The sequence below is a fragment of the Somniosus microcephalus genome, chromosome 24 (assembly GCF_052327205.1).
Source record: "Somniosus microcephalus isolate GS21.2 chromosome 24, FLI_Smic_1.0, whole genome shotgun sequence".
Classification (NCBI taxonomy): domain Eukaryota; kingdom Metazoa; phylum Chordata; class Chondrichthyes; order Squaliformes; family Somniosidae; genus Somniosus; species Somniosus microcephalus.
In genome coordinates, this window is record NC_141010.1 from 57236790 (window position 1) to 57257341 (window position 20552).

The 20552-nt window shown below is 44.7% G+C and overlaps 1 protein-coding gene across 2 annotated transcripts in view; it reads left to right on the plus strand.

The window, feature by feature from the left end:
- ace (angiotensin I converting enzyme (peptidyl-dipeptidase A) 1) overlaps positions 1 to 20552 on the plus strand; it is a 432315-nt gene that overhangs the window by 160790 nt on the left and 250973 nt on the right. For both annotated transcript variants that reach the window (XM_085966629.1, XM_085966628.1), the window contains exon 15: positions 19979 to 20066. In XM_085966629.1, coding sequence (XP_085822755.1) covers positions 19979 to 20066 — 88 coding nt within the window. The remainder of the gene's footprint in view (positions 1 to 19978; positions 20067 to 20552) is intronic.

Consider the following 20552-nt stretch of genomic DNA (forward strand, 5'->3'; position numbering starts at 1 on the left):
TGAGCCCTTGGCCAGTGGCGGAGCTGAAAGGATACAAGATGCTGGTATCCTCCTACATTATCCTCCTTCTGGCATGCACCTCATGCTTTCCTGCCCTCTCGTCAGCACAACTCCACCCTTGTGCCTACCTCATTTCACACACCCAAGAAATGCAGCCTGCCCAGCCAGTGGGTCAACAAGAATAGGCAGCCTGCCCAGCCAGTGGGTCAACAAGAAGAGGCAGCCTGCCCAGCCAGTGGGTCAACAGGAAGAGGCAGCCTGCCCAGCCAGTGGGTCAACAAGAAGAGGCAGCCTGCCCAGCCAGTGGGACCGCAGGCAGATGATTCCATCCCGGATATCCCGGCCACAAAGGGGCTGTCAGGGATGCATCCTTCCGTCTGATTCCTCCTCTTCGGCTTCCTCCTCTTCTGCATCTTCCTCTTCCCTCTGCGAGCGGATGCTGTAAATGCGAAATGACGGCATAAAATGCTGGAAATACTCAGTTGGTCAGGCAGCATCTCGACCTGAGACGTGAACTCTGTTTTTCTCTCCACGGATGTTACGTGACCTGTTGAGTATTCACATGTTCTATCTTCTCAAAGGCCTTCATTTACCATCTGAGCCCTTGCAAGCATCCAGCAGCACTCCCTATACACTTTAAAAAAAATTCACATCTATTGCAGCAAGCCACCACTTCAAAAAATCCAAAAAAAACAGTCCAAACCCTTAAATTCAATCTTACCTGAATGATGTGTGTGTCCCTTTAAGAGCTGCAGACATTGCCCCTGTCAGCCTGCTTGCACGGCAGGTTAACCTGGCGTGCTTAGGACCAAGCACTGAATTCAGCGCCAGGGTTGAAGTTTGCTTTGGTGACGTTAAGTCGGCGTTGCACGCCATTTGACGCCACCACGCCAGCATTTTTTTTGCAGAGCACTGCCAGTTACCGGCAGCGCAAAGGGGGAGGGCAATATGGCGGCCGCCGCGGGACCCGCCACCAGCTGGTGAAAGAGCGGCAGCGCCATTTTATCGCCATTTCACGGAGTGGCGCTCAACACATGAATTTCTAGCCCTCTGTGTTTTCATAAACTGAAAAGAGTTTTGAACACTTTGGAGTCTGTGCTTCAACACCTGACACCTAAACATTCACTCCCTCCACCACCGGCGCACCGTGGCTGCAGTGTGGACCATCTACAAGACGCACTGCAGCAACTCACCAAGGCTTCTTCGACAGCACCTCCCAAACCTGCGACCTCTCCCACCTAGAAGGACAAGGGCAGCAGGTGCATGGGAACACCACCACCTCCAAGTCACACATCATCCTGACTTGGAAGTATATCGCCGATCCTTCGTCGTCGCTGGGTCAAAATCCTGGAACTCCCTCCCTAACAGCACTGTGAGAGTACCTTCACCACACGGACTGCAGTGGTTCAAGAAGGCAGCTCACCACCACCTGCTCAAGGGCAATAAATGCCGGCCTTGCCAGCGACGCCCACATCCTTTGAATAGATAAATAAAAACGAAGGGTTTCTCATCTCCACTCTGCTCAGAAACGGTTTTCATTTACATTTGCACCTGATGCAGCTACTGCTGCTGGCAGAACTGCTTCGGCCCAGAAATGAACAGAAGAATTTTGGACCAGGCCAACACCTGCCTGCCCTACTCTCTCTAGGGTTGACATTGCTTCCAGCAGGTGGAGGTAGGCGAGCTGAGGCCAAGAGACGGTGAGTTACAGAACGTGACGGTGCCCTGCCTGCTTCACGCCGTGTCGCAAACTTGCTTCCTAAGTGTCAGGAGTGGCTGTCGGTGTCCATGGGTGAGCTCCATTCAACAGGAAACTGCTCTTCACATCAGGGCATACAACGAGGAGCCCACGTGTTTCCTGCTGTCTCGCTGCATTCCATTCCAGCCCAAGCTCGCCTGTTTTGAAATGGGCGTTAAAGGGCAGCACGGTATCAGGTTCTGTGGCACGGCCTGACTGTGGCCCTTTTCGATGAAAGATTTCAAAAGAAGCAAAGAAAAAACTTGCATTTCTCCAGCGCCTTTACTGGCCACAGGACATCCCAAAGCGCTTCACAGCCAATGAAGTACTTTTTGAAGTGTAGTCACTGCTGCAATGTAGGGAAACCTGGCAGCTAATTTGTGCCCAGCAAGATCCCACAGCAATGAAATTAGTGACCAAATAATCTGAGGTTTTTTTAAGTGGTGTTATTTGAGGGATAAATATTGGCCAGGACACCAGGAAGAACTCCCCTGTTCTCCAAATTGAGCCATGGGATCTTTTATGTCCACCTGAGAGGGGCCTCGGTTTAACGTCTCATCCGAAAGACGACACCTCCGACGGTGTAGCACTCCCTCAGCACTGCACTGGAGTGTCAGCCTAGATTTTGCGCTCAAGTCTCCTGGATTGGGGCTTGAACCCACGACCTTCTGATCAAGAGGAGAGTGTTTACCACTGATCCATGGCTGGTACCTTAAGCCAAACATAGTGCAAGTTCAACCAGATCAGTACCAATTGCCCAATAACATATTTGCTGTTAAAATAGGCATCACCCTGTAGAACTTTTGCAGCATTTTTAAGCATGCAGTCAGAATGGACAGTCTATTGGTGAGTGTCGTCCTTCCCTTATTTACCATGCACATGAATTGAGTGAACAATAGAGAAATTTGGTGACGGTGCAAAATTGAGGGAAGCAGAGGGGGGTGTGGCAAATTGTAACAAAGATAGTGAAAAACTGCAGGAGGACATAGTTAGGCTGGCGATATAAGAACATAAGAACATAAGAAATAGGAGCAGGAGTCGGCCATTTGGCCCCTCGAGCCTGCTCCGCCATTCAATAAGATCATGGCTGATCTTCTACCTCATCTCCACTTTCCTGCACTATCCCTTGATTCCCTTAATATTCAAAAATCTATCGATCTCTGTCTTGAATATACTCTGGGGTAGAGAATTCCAAAGATTCACCACCCTCTGAGTGAAGAAATTTCTCCTCATCTCAGTCCTAAATGGCCGAGCCCTTATTCTGAGACTGTGACCCCTGGTTCTAGACTCCCCAGTCAGGGGAAACATCCTCCCTTCATCTACCCTGTCAAGCCCTATAAGAATTTTGTATGTTTCGATTAAATAATTCTTCTAAACTCTAGGGAATATAGGTCTAGTCTACTCAATCACTCCTCATGGGACAATCCCCCCATCCCAGGAACCAGATATGGGTAGATTAGTGGCAGAAATGTGAATAATACATGTTGTGGCAAGAATAGGGTAAAGAAGCACACCTTAAATGGTGAGATTGTAAAAGGACCTTTATGAGTTTGCTGTGCAGAAAATAAAGTGAATTATTGATTGTGCTGTATAATATTTGATGTGAATTATTGATTGTGTTGTGTAGCCTCTGATGTGAATTATTAATTGTGTCGTGTAGTGTTTGATATGATTTACTGATTATGTCGAAAAGTAATTAATGTGAATTACATATTTTGTTGCATATTATTTAGTGTGAATTACTGATGCAGTCCTGTAGTATTTGACGTGAATTACTGATTGTGTCGTGTAGTGTTTGATGTGATTTAATAATTATGTTGTATAGTATCTGATATATTTTTGAGGAAGTATCTACAGTAGTAGACAGGGGAATGTCTATTGATGTCGTTTATATGGACATCCAGAATGCATTCGAATAAGGTTCCACATAAAGGGGTCGATTTTCCTGGAGCCGTCAGGCGGGGTTTCAGGCGTGTGGGGGGGGGGATCCCGAATTCGGGGGTCCCGACACCATCCTGCCCAAAACCCACCTCCACGCAAGTTTCAGAGGAGGCGGGTACCCGCCCCGCACTGGGACCCGCCGACCCGAGGCGGGAAGGGATTAGTGCCAATTAACTGCCTGTTAACAGGCAGTTTTTAGCCTAATCCCTATTTTGAGGGGTGTCGTGTGGGATTCCCGACGGCTCCAAACCACGCCAGGTTAGAGCAGGCGGGCCGTCGGGTTGAAGGACTTGGAGGGGTCGCGATGTCAGTGTTCAGGTGAGTGATGGGTGCATGAGTGCAAAGGTAAGTGTGTTTGGTGTGTCTAAAGTGTGTAAAGAAGTTTAAATTACCTGTACTTACCTTAACAGCCTTTCTTCCTCTAGGTTTCGGGAGTCCATCACTCAGCTGGCACTGAAAGCAGAATGACCGCGAGCTGTCAAAAGTGACAGCCTTCAGCTTTCATTGCCGGTGAGATTTCTAACTGAGTCTGTGTAGAAGGACTCAGGTTAGAAGTCAGACTGTCAGTGTTTGACAGCTTCAAACAGCTGTGAAACACTGATATTTCATCGGTCAGGACGCCTTGACAGATGAAATTTCAGTCTGTGACGTCACCTGTTGCCGGGTGGCCCTTAATTGGCCTGCTGAGCCCGCTGGGCGGGCTCAACAAGGTCAATCAAGGGAAAATCGCGTGGATTGGCCGGACGTCGATGTAGGCAGGACTAAAACCCGAAAGTTGTAGTCCCGCCTCCTTCCCGACAGCTTAATGAAAATCGACCCCAAAGTGTCTGTAGCTACAATGAAAGCTCATGGAATTGAAGGCAAATTATTGACCTGGTTAGGAGATTGGTTAGGTAGTTGAAGATAGAGAGTAGGGATAATGGCTATGTACAGTAAACTCTTTCGTATCCGGCACCTACGGGACCGGGATGGTGCCGGTTGATTAAAAATTCCGGATAACGGAGAGGTATACCTACCGAGGCAATTTATATATCGGCCGACCTTAAACCAGAAGGTGGTAATTCTGTGGGGGTGTTCCAAACTCAGGAGGGGAGGTGGGACACGGAGTGGCAATGGCCCAAGCTGGTTTTGTAAAAGCCGAAGGAGCAGAACCGGCTTATTCTGGCCCCACAAATATACAGTAAAACTTCCCTTTGGGTTCCTCTTTGGCTGGACGGTCAGCTGATACTGTGCGGGGAAGATTGCAGCGCCCACAGCGACGGCAGGAACAAGTGGTAAGTCATTCCCCACCATTTTAGGGACACTACTGCCCCGTTCCTTCTGGGGCGGAAGCCTCAAAACCTACTCCTGACTGTTTAAAGGTGCCAAGTTCCTTCAGGCTTTGTGCCATGTTGCAACGCCACACATGGAATAAACATGCAGTTAGAATGTGCATTAATCTGAATACAATTTTGCCGGTTATTAAAGAATTACGGATGATTAAGTGCCGTTTAAACAAGAGTTTACTGTACTCGAATTGGAAGGAAGTGACTAGTGGTGTCCCACAAGGCTCTGTGCTGGGGCCTCAACTATTCACTATACAGGAAACTCTCGATTTACCGGCACCTAAATAACCGGGAATCTCTCTTAACCGGCAAAATTCAGGAGTAGGTTCAGGTAAGTTTTACTTCATATTAGTGGCCGTGTAACCGGGGTTCCTGGATCTGTGGCCGTGTAACCGAGGTTCCTGGATCTGTGGCCATGTACGGGGCTCTCGTACCTTAGTAAGTATACCTCTTTGTAATCCGGACTTTTTGATCAACCGGCAGCACACCGGTCCCGTCGGTGCCGGATAAAAAAAGAGTTTCCTGTACTTATTAATGACTTACATAACACAATAGGGAGCCATATATCCAAGTTTGCCGATAACACAAAGATTGGAGGTATAGTAAGTAGTGTAGATGGCAGCATAAAATTACAAAGAGACAGTGATAGATTACGGGAGCAGTAGCATAGTGGTAATGTTACTGGGCTAGTGATCCAGAGGCCTGAACTAATGATCCTGCTAGACGTAAATTCAAATTCCCCCCAGGGCAGCTGGGGAATTTAAAGTCAGTTAATTAAATAAATCACATCCCATAAATTAATTAAAATAAATGTGAGTGGGCAAAACTGTGGCAGATGGATTTCAATGGCACCAGGGGTGGCTCTGCTGCACAGAATGGGAGGAAAAAGAGGGGTAGAGCTATAGTAATAGGGGATTCAATTGTAAGGGGAATAGATAGGCGTTTCTGCGGCCGTAAACGAGACTCCAGGATGGTGTGTTGCCTCCCTGGTGCAAGGGTCAAGGATGTCCCCGAGCGACTCCAGAACATCTTGGAAGGGGAGGGTGAACAGCCAGTTGTCGTGGTGCATATAGGCACCAACGATATAGGTAAAAAGCGGGATGAGGTCCTAAAAGCGGAGTATAGGGAGTTAGGAGATAAATTAAAAAACAGGACCTCAAAGGTAGTAATCTCAGGATTGCTACCAGTGCCACGTGCTAGTCAGAGTAGAAATAGAAGGATACTTCAGATGAATACGTGGCTAGAGGAATGGTGCCAGGGGGAGGGATTCAAGTTCCTGGGACATTGGAACCGGTTCTGGGGGAGGTGGGACCAGTTCAAACCGGACGGTTTGCACCTGGGCAGGGCTGGAACCAATGTCCTAGGGGGAGTGTTTGCTAGTGCTGTGGGGGAGGGTTTAAACTAAAATGGCAGGGGGTTGGGAACCTGAGCAGGGAGACAGAGGAAAGCGAAACAAGGATAAAAGCAAAAGATAGGAAGGAGAAAAACAAAAGTGGCAGTCAGAGAAATCAACGGTTTAAATCAAACATGGCCACAGTAAATAATAATTCTAATAGGTCTAAGAGCGTTAAAAAAACAAGCCTGAAGGCTTTGTGTCTTAATGCGAGGAGCATTTGTAATAAGGTGGATGAATTGGCTGCGCAAATAGAAGTAAACAAATACGATTTGGTTGGGATTATGGAAACGTGGCTCAAGGAAGGCCAGGACTGGGAACTCAACATCCAGGGGTATTCGATATTCAGGAAAGATAGGCAAAAAGGAAAGGGAGGTGGGGTAGCATTACTGGTTAAAGAAGGGATTAACACAATTGTAATGAAGGATATTAGCTCTGATGAGGTGGAATCTGTATGGGTAGAATTGAGAAATACTAAGGGGAAAAAAACGTTAGTGGGAGTGGTTTATAGACGTCCAAACAGTAAGGCGGAGGTTGGGGATGGCATTAAAAGAGAAATTAAAGAAGCGTGCAATAAGGGCACAGTAGTCATCATGGGTGACTTTAATCTACATATAGATTGGGCCAACCAAATGAGTAACAATACTGTGGAGGAGGAATTCCTGGAGTGTTTACGGGATGGTTTCCTGGACCAATATGTCGAGGAACCAACCAGAGATCAGGCCATCTTAGATTGGGTATTATGTAACGAGAAAGGATTAATTAGCAATCTTGTTGTAAGAGGCCCCTTGGGTCGGAGCGATCATAATATGATCGAATTCTTCATTAAGATGGAGAATGAAGTAGTTGACTCGGAGACTAGGGTCCTCAATTTAAATAAAGGAAACTATGATGGTCTGAGGAGCGAGTTGGGTAGGATTGATTGGGGAATGGCACTCAAAGGGTTGACGGTGGATAGGCAATGGCAAACATTCAAAGACCGAATGGATGAACTACAGAATTTGTTCATCCCAGTTTGGCATAAAAATAAAACAAAAATGGTGACCCAACCGTGGCTAACAAGGGAAATTAGGGATAGCATAAGGTCCAAGGAGAGGACATATAAATTGGCCAGAAAAAGCAATAATCCTGAGGATTGGGAGCAGTTTAGGATTCAACAAAGGAGGACAAAGGGATTAATTAAGAAAGGGAAAATAGAATATGAGAGTAAGCTTGCAGAGAACATAAAAACTGACTGTAAAAGCTTTTATCGATATGTGAAGAGAAAAAGATTGGTGAAGTCAAGCGTAGGTCCCTTGCAGTCAGAATCGGGGGAATTTATAATGGGGAACAAAGAAATGGCAGACCAACTAAATACATATTTTGGTTCTGTCTTCACAAAGGAGGACACAAATAACCTCCCAGAGATGCCGGGGAACATAGGGTCTGATGAAAGGGTGGAACTGAAAGAAATCAGTATTTGTTGGTGTTAGGAAAATTGATGGGACTGAAGGCCGATAAATCCCCAGGGCCTGATAATCTACATCCCAGGGTACTTAAGGAAGTGGCCCTATAAATAGTAGATGCATTGCTGGTCATCTTCCAGAACTCGATAGACTCTGGAACGGTACCCATGGATTGGAGGGTAGCTAATGTTACCCCACTATTCAAAAAAGGTGGTAGAGAAAAGGCGGGGAATTATAGATCGGTAAGCTTGACATCGGTAGTGGGGAAAGTGCTAGAGTCCATTATAAAAGATGTAATAGCAGAGCACTTGGAAAGCAGTGACTGGATCAGACAAAGTCAACATGGATTTACAAAAGGTAAATCATGCTTGACTAATCTACTGGAATTTTTTGAGGATGTAACTGGTAAAATAGATAAGGGAGAACCAGTGGATGTGGTGTATTTGGACTTTGAGAAGGCTTTCGATAAGGTCCCGCATAAGAGATTAGCATGCAAAATTAAGGCACATGGGATTGGGGGCAAGGTATTGACTTGGATAGAGAACTGGTTGGCGGACAGAAAGCAAAGAGTTGGAATAAACGGGTCGTTTTCCGAGTGGCAGGCAGTGACTAGTGCGGTACCGTAAGGATCGGTCCTAGGACCCCAGCTGTTCACAATATATATTAATGATCTGGACGAGGGAATTGGATGTAATATCTCCAAATTTGCAGACGACACAAAGCTGGGCGGGAGAGTATGCTGTGAGGAGGATGTCGTGAAACTCCAGCATGATTTGGACAGGTTGGGTGATTGGGCAGAAACATGGCAAATGCACTATAATGTGGATAAATGTGAGGTATCACTTTGGTGGCAAAAACAGGAAGGCAGATTATTATTTGAATGGTAATAGATTGGGAGAAGGGGAAGTGCAAAGAGACCTGGATGTTCTTGTACAGCAGTCACTGAAGGTAAGCATGCAGGTGCAGCAGGCGGTTAAGAAGGCAAATGGTATGTTGGCCTTCGTAGCAAGAGGGTTCGAGTACAAGAACAAGGATGTCTTGCTGCAGTTGTACAGGGCCTTGGTGAGACCACACCTTGAGTATTGTGTGCAGTTTTGGTCGCCTTACCTGAGGAAGGACGTTCTTGCCATGGAAGGAGTGCAGCGAAGATTCACCAGGATGATACCTGGGATGGCAGGAATGACGTATGAGGAGAGATTGTGTCGATTGGGCTTATACTCACTGGAGTTTAGAAGATTGAGAGGGGATCTCATCGAAACCTATAAAATTCTGTCAGGCCTGGACAGACTAGATGCAGGAAGGATGTTTCTGATGGCTGGGGAGTCCAGAACCAGGGGTCATAGTCTAAGGATAAGGGGTAAACCATTTAGGACTGAAATGAGGAGGAATTTCTTCACCCAGAGAGTGGTGAACCTGTGGAATTCTCTGCCACAGAGGGCGGTGGAGGCCAGTTCATTAAGTATATTCAAGAAAGAGTTGGATATATTTCTTAAGGCTAAAGGGATCAAGGGATATGGGGAGAAGGCAGGGACCGGGTACTGAATTTGGATGATCAGCCATGATCTCATTGAATGGCGGAGCAGGCTCGAAGGGCCAAATGGCCTACTCCTGCTCCTATCTTCTATGTATCTATGTATCAATGCAGGTAAGTGTGATGTCATCCATTTTGGACCAAATGAGGATTGATCCGATTAGTATGTAAATGGTGAAAAGCTAGAAACAGTGGAGGTCCAAAGAGATTTAGGGGTCCATGTACACAGTTCACTAAAATGTAGTAGTCGGGTGCAAAAAATAATCGAAAAGGCTAATGGAAAGTCAGCCTTTATAACTAGAGGGCTAGAATATAAATGAGAGGAAGTTTTGCTACAGCTGTACAAAGCCTTAGTTTGAGCAGATCTGGACAACGCATTTTAGAAAGAACATAAGAAGAAATAAGAACATAAGAAATCAGAGCAGGAGTCGGCCATACGGCCCCTCGAGCCGGCTCCGCCATTCAGTAAATCATGGCTGATCATTGACCTCAAGTGGGCAGCACGGTGGCATAGTGGTTAGCACTGTTGCCTCACAGCGCCAGGGACCCGGGTTCAAATCCGGCCTCGGGTGACTGTCTGTGTGGAGTTTGCACATTCTCCCCATGTTTGCGTGGGTTTTCTCCGGGTGCTCCGGTTTCCTCCCACAGTCCAAAGATGTGCGGGTTAGGTTGATTGGCCATGATAAAAAATTGGCCCTTAGTGTTAGGGGGGGATTAAATACGTGGGGTTACAGGGTTACGGGGATAGGGCTTGGGTGGGATGGCTGTTGATGTAGGGACTGGGTGCTAGGGTTTGGATGATCAGCCATGATCTCGTTCAATGGCGGAGCAGGCTCGAAGGGCCGAATGGCCTACTCCTGCTCCTATCTTCTATGTTTCTATAACTGCACTATCCCCATATCCCTTAGTGCCCAAAAATCTATCAATCTCGGCCTTGAATATACTCATCGACTGAGCCTCCACAGCCCTCTGGGGTAGAGGATTCCAAAGATTCACCACCCTCTGGGTGAAGAAATCTCTCCTCATCTCAGTCCTAAATGGTCGACCCCTTATTCTGAGACTGTGACTTCTAGACTCTCCAGCCAGGGGAAACAGCCTCTCAGCATCTACCCTGTTAGGCCCTCTAAGAACTTTATACATTTCAATGAGATCACCTCTCATTCTTCTAAACTCCAGAGAGTATCGGCCCAATCTCCTCAATCTCCCCTCTCATCCCAGGAATCAATCTAGTGAACCTTCGTTGCACCGCCTCCAAGGCAAGTATATCCTTCCTCAGATAAGGAGACCAAACTGTGCCCAGTACTCCAGGTGTGGTCTCACCACAGCCCTGTACAATTGCAGCAAGACTTCCTTACTCTTATATTCCCACCCCTTTGCGAAAGAGGCTAACATACCAGTTGCCTTCCTAATTGCTCGCTGTACCTGCAGACATTGGCCTTGGAAGGAGAGCAGCGCTGACTCACCAGAATGTTACCAGGGTTCCAGGGGTTAGATTATGAGGAGCGATTACATAAACTGGGCTTGTATTCCTTGGAATATAGAAGGTTAAGGGGTGAATTGATTGAGGGTTTTTAAGATTTTGAAAGGAATTGATAGGGTAGATAAAAAGAAACTTTTTCTGCTGGTGGGGGAGTCTAGGACAAGTTAACGTGAACTTAAAATCAGAGCCAGGCCACACTTTTTCACACAAAGGGTGGCAGAAGTATAGAACTCTCTCCCACAAGAAGCAGTAGATGCGAGCTGAATTAGTCATTTTCAATCTGAGAGCGATCGTTTTTTGCTAGACAAGGGTATGAAAGGATTATGGAGTAAAGGCAGATGGATGGAGTTAAGATACAGATCAGCCATGATCTCATTGAATGGCAGAACAGGCTGGAGGGGCTGAGTGGCCTCCTCCTGTTCCTAATTACTAATTGTGTTGTGTAGTGCTTGATGTGAATTACTGATTGTGTCCTCTAGGATTTGATGTGAATTACTGTTTGGTCGTGTAATATTTGACATACATTACTAATTGCGTTGTATGCTATTTAATGTGAATTACTGATTGTGCCTCATAGTATTTTGGTGTGATTTACAGATTGTGCCATGTAGTATTTGACATGAATTACTGAGTGTGCCATGTAGGGTACAGTGTATAGTGTTAATTACTGATTGTGTTGTACAGCATTTGTTGTGACTTATTGATTCTGTCGGGTAGTATTTCAATGTGATTTACTGATGGCATTATGTAGTATTGGACGTGAATTACTGATTGTGTCCTGTAGTGTTTGATGTGAGTCAATGATTGTATCATTTAGTATTTGACATGAATTGCTGATTGTGTCGATTGTATTTAATATTAATGTGAATTACTGATTATGTCATTTAGTATTTGATGTGAATTACTGGTTTTCTCGAGCAAGGCGGGCACCAGCAATATCTTGGGTCCCTGCACCGGGAGACGAGTCTCCTCAGTCAGAATGTGGGCAGCCTTTGCAAGCTTGCTGCAGGGGGAGTTGACATGTTCGTGGCGAGTACGACTGTACTGCTGCTGATGCCCGTGTGCCCACCCCCTGCAGTGCCAACCATGGCGGAGACAGTCCAGGGCCATGAGGGACCTGCTGCTGACCAGCAAGAAGGCAATAGTTCCCAGTGCCCCTTCCGTCCACCCCAGGATTTAGTGCCAGGTGCAGAGGCCTTGCAGGATCTGGCTGCTGAGAATGATCCTCCAGTGATGCAGCTGGCAGCTACCAGTAGAGGCAGCCCACCTGCTCCCCACGTCCCCCCTCGGAGCAGCGTCAGGGACCCAGCTCCCTGATCGTGACCGACAAGCCGGGCCCTTGGCACAGGAGGGGTTCGGTTCATGCACAGGGAGGGGTGAGGGAATAGGGTGCTCCTCTGGTACAGAGCCCACCTCCTCTCGCTCAGTCTCACTCACAGCTTACCTTCAGGCACAGCCGTGAGGGAGCTAGTTTCATCAATGGCTTCACATTAATCTTCTCGCTACATTTGTTCATATCGTTGCTGTTATTTATTGATATTTTTATTGATCACTCTTAACGCTATCATTGTTGCTGCTGTTAAAAATTCAGTGTGAATTACTGATTGTGCCGTACAGTATTCAGTGTGAATTACCGATTGTGCCGTACAGTATTCAGTGTGAATTACCGATTGTGCCGTACAGTATTCAGTGTGAATTACCGATTGTGCCGTACAGTATTCAGTGTGAATTACCGATTGTGCCGTGCAGTATTCAGCGTGAATTACCGATTGTGCCCTACAGTATTCAGTGTGAATTACCGATTGTGCCGTACAGTATTCAATGTGAATTACCGATTGTGCCATACAGTATTCAGTGCGAATTACCGATTGTGCCGTACAGTATTCAGTGTGAATTACCGATTGTGCCGTGCAGTATTCAATGTGAATTACCGATTGTGCCGTACAGTATTCATCGTGAATTACCGATTGTGCCGTGCAGTATTCAAGGTGAATTACCGATTGTGCCGTACAGTATTCAATGTGAATTACCGATTGTGCCGTACAGTATTCAATGTGAATTACTGATTGTGCCATACAGTATTCAGTGTGAATTACTGATTGTGTTGTACAGTATTCAGTGTGAATTACCGATTGTGCCGTCCAGTATTCAGTGTGAATTACCGATTGTGCCGTACAGTATTCAGTGTGAATTACCGATTCTGCTGTATAGTATTCAATGTGAATTACCGATTGTGCCATACAGTATTCAGTGTGAATTACCGAATGTGCCGTACAGTATTCATTGTGAATTACCGATTGTGCTGTATAGTATTCAATGTGAATTACCGATTGTGCCATACAGTATTCAGGATGAATTACTGATTGTGCCATACAGTATTCAATGTGAATTACCGATTGTGCCATACAGTATTCAGGGTGAATTACCGATTGTGTCGTACAGTATTCAGTGTGAATTACCGATTGTGCCGTACAGTATTCAGTGTGAATTACCGATTGTGCCGTACAGTATTCAGTGTGAATTACCGATTGTGCCGTACAGTATTCAGTGTGAATTACCGATTGTGCCGTACAGTAGTCAGTGTGAATTACCGATTGTGCCGTACAGTATTCAGTGTGAATTACCGATTGTGCCGTACAGTATTCAGTGTGAATTACCGATTGTGCCGTACACTATTCAGTGTGAATTACTGATTGTGCCCTATATTATTCAATGTGAATTACCGATTGTGCTGTATATTATTCAGTGTGAATTACCGATTGTGCCGTACAGTATTCACTGTGAATTACCGATTGTGTCATACAGTATTCAGTGTGAATTACCGATTGTGCCGTACAGTATTCAGTGTGAATTACAGATTGTGCCGTACAGTATTCAGTGTGAATTACCGATTGTGCCGTACAGTATTCAGTGTGAATTACCGATTGTGCCGTACAGTATTCAAAGTGAATTACCGATTGTGCCATACAGTATTCAGTGTGAATTACCGATTGTGCCGTACAGTATTCAGTGTGAATTACCGATTGTGCCGTATAGTATTCAATGTGAATTACCGATTGTGCCATACAGTATTCAGGGTGAATTACCGATTGTGCCGTACAGTATTCAACGTGAATTACCGATTGTGCCGTACAGTATTCAGTGTGAATTACCGATTGTGCCGTACAGTATTCAGCGTGAATTATCGATTGTGCCGTACAGTATTCAGTGTGAATTACCAATTGTGCTGTACAGTATTCAGTGTGAATTACCGATTGTGCCGTACAATATTCAGTGTGAATTACCGATTCTGCCGTACTGTATTCAGTGTGAATTACCGATTGTGTCATACAGTATTCAGTGTGAATTACCGATTGTGCCCGACAGTATTCAGTGTGAATTACCGATTGTGCCGTACAGTATTCAGTGTGAATTACCGATTGTGCCCTACAGTATTCAGTGTGAATTACCGATTGAGCCGTACAGTATTCAGTGTGAATTACCGATTGTGCCCTACAGTATTCAGTGTGAATTACCGATTGTGCCGTACAGTATTCAGTGTGAATTACCGATTGTGCCGTACAGTATTCAGTGTGACTTACCGATTGTGCCGTACACTATTCAGTGTGAATTACCGATTGAGCCGTGCAGTATTCAGTGTGAATTACCGACTGTGCCGTAGAGTATTCAGTGTGAATTACCGATTGTGCCATACAGTATTCAGTGTGAATTACCGATTGTGCTGTGTAGTATTCAAAGTGAATTACCGATTGTGCCATACAGTATTCAGGGTGAATTATCGATTGTGCCGTTCAGTATTCAGTGTGAATTACCGATTGTGCCGTACAGTATTCAGTGTGAATTACCGATTGTGTCATACAGTATTCAGCGTGAATTACCGATTGTGCCGTACAGTATTCAACTTGAATTACCGATTGTGCCGTACAGTATTCAGTGTGAATTACCGATTGTGCCATACAGTATTCAGTGTGAATTACCGATTGTGTCAAACAGTATTCAGTGTGAATTACCGAATGTGCCCTACAGTATTCAGTGTGAATTACCGATTGTGCCGCACAGTATTCAATGTGAATTACCGATTGTGCCGTACAGTATTCAGTGTGAATTACCAATTGTGCCGTACAGTATTCAGTGTGAATTACCGATTGTGCCGTACAGTATTCAGTGTGAATTACCGAATGTGCCGTACAGTATTCAGTGTGAATTACCGATTATGCTGTATAGTATTCAATGTGAATTACCGATTGTGCCGTACAGTATTCAACGTGAATTACCGATTGTGCCGTACAGTATTCAGTGTGAATTACCGATTGTGCCGTACAGTATTCAGTGTGAATTACCGATTGTGCCGTACATTATTCAACGTGAATTATTGATTGTGCTGTGTAGTATTCAACGTGAATTACCGATTGTGCCATACAGTATTCAGAGTGAATTATCGATTGTGCCGTTCAGTATTCAGTGTGAATTACCGATTGTGCCGTACAGTATTCAGTGTGAATTACCGATTGTGCCATACAGTATTCAGTGTGAATTACCGATTGTGCCGTACAGTATTCAGTGTGAATTACCGATTGTGCCGTACAGTATTCAGTGTGAATTACCGATTGTGTCGTACAGTATTCAGGGTGAATTACCGATTGTGTTGTACAGTATTCAGTGTGAATTACCGATTGTGTCGTACAGTATTCAGGGTGAATTACCGATTGTGTTGTACAGTATTCAGTGTGACTTACCGATTGTGCCGTACACTATTCAGTTTGAATTACCGATTGTGCTGTACAGTATTCAGCGTGAATTACCGATTGTGCCGTGCAGTATTCAGTGTGAATTGCTGATTGTGCCGTACAGTATTCAGTGTGAATTACCGATTGTGCCGTACAGTATTCAGTGTGAATTACCGATTGTGCCGTACAGTATTCAGCGTGAATTATCGATTGTGCCATACAGTATTCAGTGTGAATTACCGATTGTGCCGTACAGTATTCAGTGTGAATTACCGATTGTGTCATACAGTATTCAGTGTGAATTACCGATTGTGCCCTACAGTATTCAGTGTGAATTACCGATTGTGCCATACAGTATTCAGTGTGAATTACCGATTGTGTCGTACAGTATTCAGCGTGAATTACCGATTGTGCCGTACAGTATTCTGTGAATTACCGATTGTGCCGTACAGTATTCAGTGTGAATTACCGATTGTGTCATACAGTATTCAGTGTGAATTACCGATTGTGCCCTGCAGTGTTCAGTGTGAATTACCGATTGTGCCGTACAGTATTCAGTGTGAATTACCGATTGTGCCGTCCAGTATTCAACGTGAATTACTGATTGTGCCGTACAGTATTCAGTGTGAATTACCGATTGTGCCGTACAGTATTCAGTGTGAATTACCGATTGTGCCGTATAGTATTCAATGTGAATTACCAATTGTGCCATACATTATTCAACGTGAATTATTGATTGTGCTGTGTAGTATTCAGTGTGAATTACCGATTGTGCCGTACAGTATTCAGTGTGAATTACCGATTGTGTCATACAGTATTCAGCGTGAATTACCGATTGTGCCGTACAGTATTCAACTTGAATTACCGATTGTGCCATACAGTATTCAGTGTGAATTACCGATTGTGCCATACAGTATTCAGTGTGAATTACCGATTGTGTCAAACAGTATTCAGTGTGAATTACCGAATGTGCCCTACAGTATTCAGTGTGAATTACCGATTGTGCCGTACAGTATTCAGTGTGAATTACCGATCGTGCCGCACAGTATTCAATGTGAATTACCGATTGTGCCGTACAGTATTCAGTGTGAATTACCAATTGTGCCGTACAGTATTCAGTGTGAATTACCGATTGTGCCGTACAGTATTCAGTGTGAATTACCGAATGTGCCGTACAGTATTCAGTGTGAATTACCGATTATGCTGTATAGTATTCAATGTGAATTACCGATTGTGCCGTACAGTATTCAACGTGAATTACTGATTGTGCCGTACAGTATTCAGTGTGAATTACCGATTGTGCCGTACAGTATTCAGTGTGAATTACCGATTGTGCCGTACATTATTCAACGTGAATTATTGATTGTGCTGTGTAGTATTCAACGTGAATTACCGATTGTGCCATACAGTATTCAGAGTGAATTATCGATTGTGCCGTTCAGTATTCAGTGTGAATTACCGATTGTGCCGTACAGTATTCAGTGTGAATTACCGATTGTGCCATACAGTATTCAGTGTGAATTACCGATTGTGCCGTACAGTATTCAGTGTGAATTACCGATTGTGCCGTACAGTTTTCAGTGTGAATTACCGATTGTGTCGTACAGTATTCAGGGTGAATTACCGATTGTGTTGTACAGTATTCAGTGTGAATTACCGATTGTGTCGTACAGTATTCAGGGTGAATTACCGATTGTGTTGTACAGTATTCAGTGTGACTTACCGATTGTGCCGTACACTATTCAGTTTGAATTACCGATTGTGCTGTACAGTATTCAGCGTGAATTACCGATTGTGCCGTGCAGTATTCAGTGTGAATTGCTGATTGTGCCGTACAGTATTCAGTGTGAATTACCGATTGTGCCGTACAGTATTCAGTGTGAATTACCGATTGTGCCGTACAGTATTCAGCGTGAATTATCGATTGTGCCATACAGTATTCAGTGTGAATTACCGATTGTGCCGTACAGTATTCAGTGTGAATTACCGATTGTGTCATACAGTATTCAGTGTGAATTACCGATTGTGCCCTACAGTATTCAGTGTGAATTACCGATTGTGCCATACAGTATTCAGTGTGAATTACCGATTGTGTCGTACAGTATTCAGCGTGAATTACCGATTGTGCCGTACAGTATTCTGTGAATTACCGATTGTGCCGTACAGTATTCAGTGTGAATTACCGATTGTGTCATACAGTATTCAGTGTGAATTACCGATTGTGCCCTGCAGTGTTCAGTGTGAATTACCGATTGTGCCGTACAGTATTCAGTGTGAATTACCGATTGTGCCATCCAGTATTCAACGTGAATTACTGATTGTGCCGTACAGTATTCAGTGTGAATTACCGATTGTGCCGTACAGTATTCAGTGTGAATTACCGATTGTGCCGTATAGTATTCAATGTGAATTACCGATTGTGCCATACATTATTCAACGTGAATTATTGATTGTGCTGTGTAGTATTCAGTGTGAATTACCGATTGTGCCGTACAGTATTCAGTGTGAATTACCGATTGTGTCATACAGTATTCAGCGTGAATTACCGATTGTGCCGTACAGTATTCAACTTGAATTACCGATTGTGCCGTACAGTATTCAGTGTGAATTACCGATTGTGCCATACAGTATTCAGTGTGAATTACCGATTGTGTCAAACAGTATTCAGTGTGAATTACCGAATGTGCCCTACAGTATTCAGTGTGAATTACCGATTGTGCCGTACAGTATTCAGTGTGAATTACCGATCGTGCCGCACAGTATTCAATGTGAATTACCGATTGTGCCATACAGTATTCAGTGTGAATTACCGATTGTGCCGTACAGTATTCAGTGTGAATTACCGAATGTGCCGTACAGTATTCAGTGTGAATTACCGATTATGCTGTATAGTATTCAATGTGAATTACCGATTGTGCCGTACAGTATTCAACGTGAATTACTGATTGTGCCGTACAGTATTCAGTGTGAATTACCGATTGTGCCGTACAGTATTCAGTGTGAATTACCGATTGTGCCGTACATTATTCAACGTGAATTATTGATTGTGCTGTGTAGTATTCAACGTGAATTACCGATTGTGCCATACAGTATTCAGAGTGAATTATCGATTGTGCCGTTCAGTATTCAGTGTGAATTACCGATTGTGCCGTACAGTATTCAGTGTGAATTACCGATTGTGCCATACAGTATTCAGTGTGAATTACCGATTGTGCCGTACAGTATTCAGTGTGAATTACCGATTGTGCCGTACAGTATTCAGTGTGAATTACCGATTGTGCCGTACAGTATTCAGCGTGAATTATCGATTGTGCCATACAGTATTCAGTGTGAATTACCAATTGTGCCGTACAGTATTCAGTGTGAATTACCGATTGTGTCATACAGTATTCAGTGTGAATTACCGATTGTGCCCTACAGTATTCAGTGTGAATTACCGATTGTGCCATACAGTATTCAGTGTGAATTACCGATTGTGTCGTACAGTATTCAGCGTGAATTACCGATTGTGCCGTACAGTATTCTGTGAATTACCGATTGTGCCGTACAGTATTCAGTGTGAATTACCGATTGTGTCATACAGTATTCAGTGTGAATTACCGATTGTGCCCTGCAGTGTTCAGTGTGAATTACCGATTGTGCCGTACAGTATTCAGTGTGAATTACCGATTGTGCCGTCCAGTATTCAACGTGAATTACTGATTGTGCCGTACAGTATTCAGTGTGAATTACCGATTGTGCCGTACAGTATTCAGTGTGAATTACCGATTGTGCCGTATAGTATTCAATGTGAATTACCGATTGTGCCATACATTATTCAACGTGAATTATTGATTGTGCTGTGTAGTATTCAGTGTGAATTACCGATTGTGCTGTACATTATTCAGTGTGAATTACCGATTGTGTCGTACAGTATTCAATGTGAATTACCGATTGTGCCGTACAGTATTCAGTGTGAATTACCGAGTGTGCTGTGTAGTATTCAGTGTGAATTACCGATTGTGCCGTACAGTATTCAGTGTGAATTACCAATTGTGTCGTACAGTATTCAGTGTGAATTACCGATTGGACCATATAGAATTAGTGAGTAGCTCACATGTCAGATAGTTACTGCAGAAAGACTATATTTCTCTGTTCCAAAATAAAATCAGCTTATCCTGTGAACCCATTGTCACTATCTGTTTCAATGTCCTTGCTGATCACTTATTCAACATCTCCCTCTGTCTGAGTAGGATATTTCCCTCTCCCCTGCCTTCTTAACCTAATTTTTAATTTATATCCGCTGCGACTCTGTTGCAGATCGAAGCACAATCAGATGCGACGGTTTTGCTCCTTCATCATTTTTAGTCTATTGGTTCCAAATGATTGTATTTAACAGTCAGCCTTTTCTCTTTCCAGTACAACAATGTCTTGTCTGAAATGGAAACCACCTACAGTGTTGCAAAAGTATGTCGAGCAAACGGAACCTGTCACCCTCTGGACCCAGGTAAGTCGCACACTGTAATGGAACAGCTTCACCTCATTCATCCTGTGTTAACTAAACGCCATTTATACACTACCAAGCAAGTGTGCAACACCATTTCTACACTACTGAGTGTGAGTGTGCAGCACCATTCATGCACTACAGTGTGAGTGTGCAATGCTTTGGCAAAGTGATGGTGGATTTGCTTAATGGAAAGCGAGTGAGAAGGATGCACAGATTGAGCTGCTGTCATTTGGATAGCACAGGGTGCGCACGGGGGGCACACACAGGGAGCGCACGGGGGGCACACGCAGGGAGCGCACGGGGGGCACACATAGGGGAGAGCGCACAGGGAGCACACACAGGGAGCGCACGGGGAGCACAGACAGGGTGCGCACGGGGGGCACACGCAGGGAGCGCACGGGAGCACACACAGGGAACGCACGGGGGCACACACAGGGTGCGCACGGGGCACACACAGGGAGCGCACGGGGCACACACAGGGTGCGC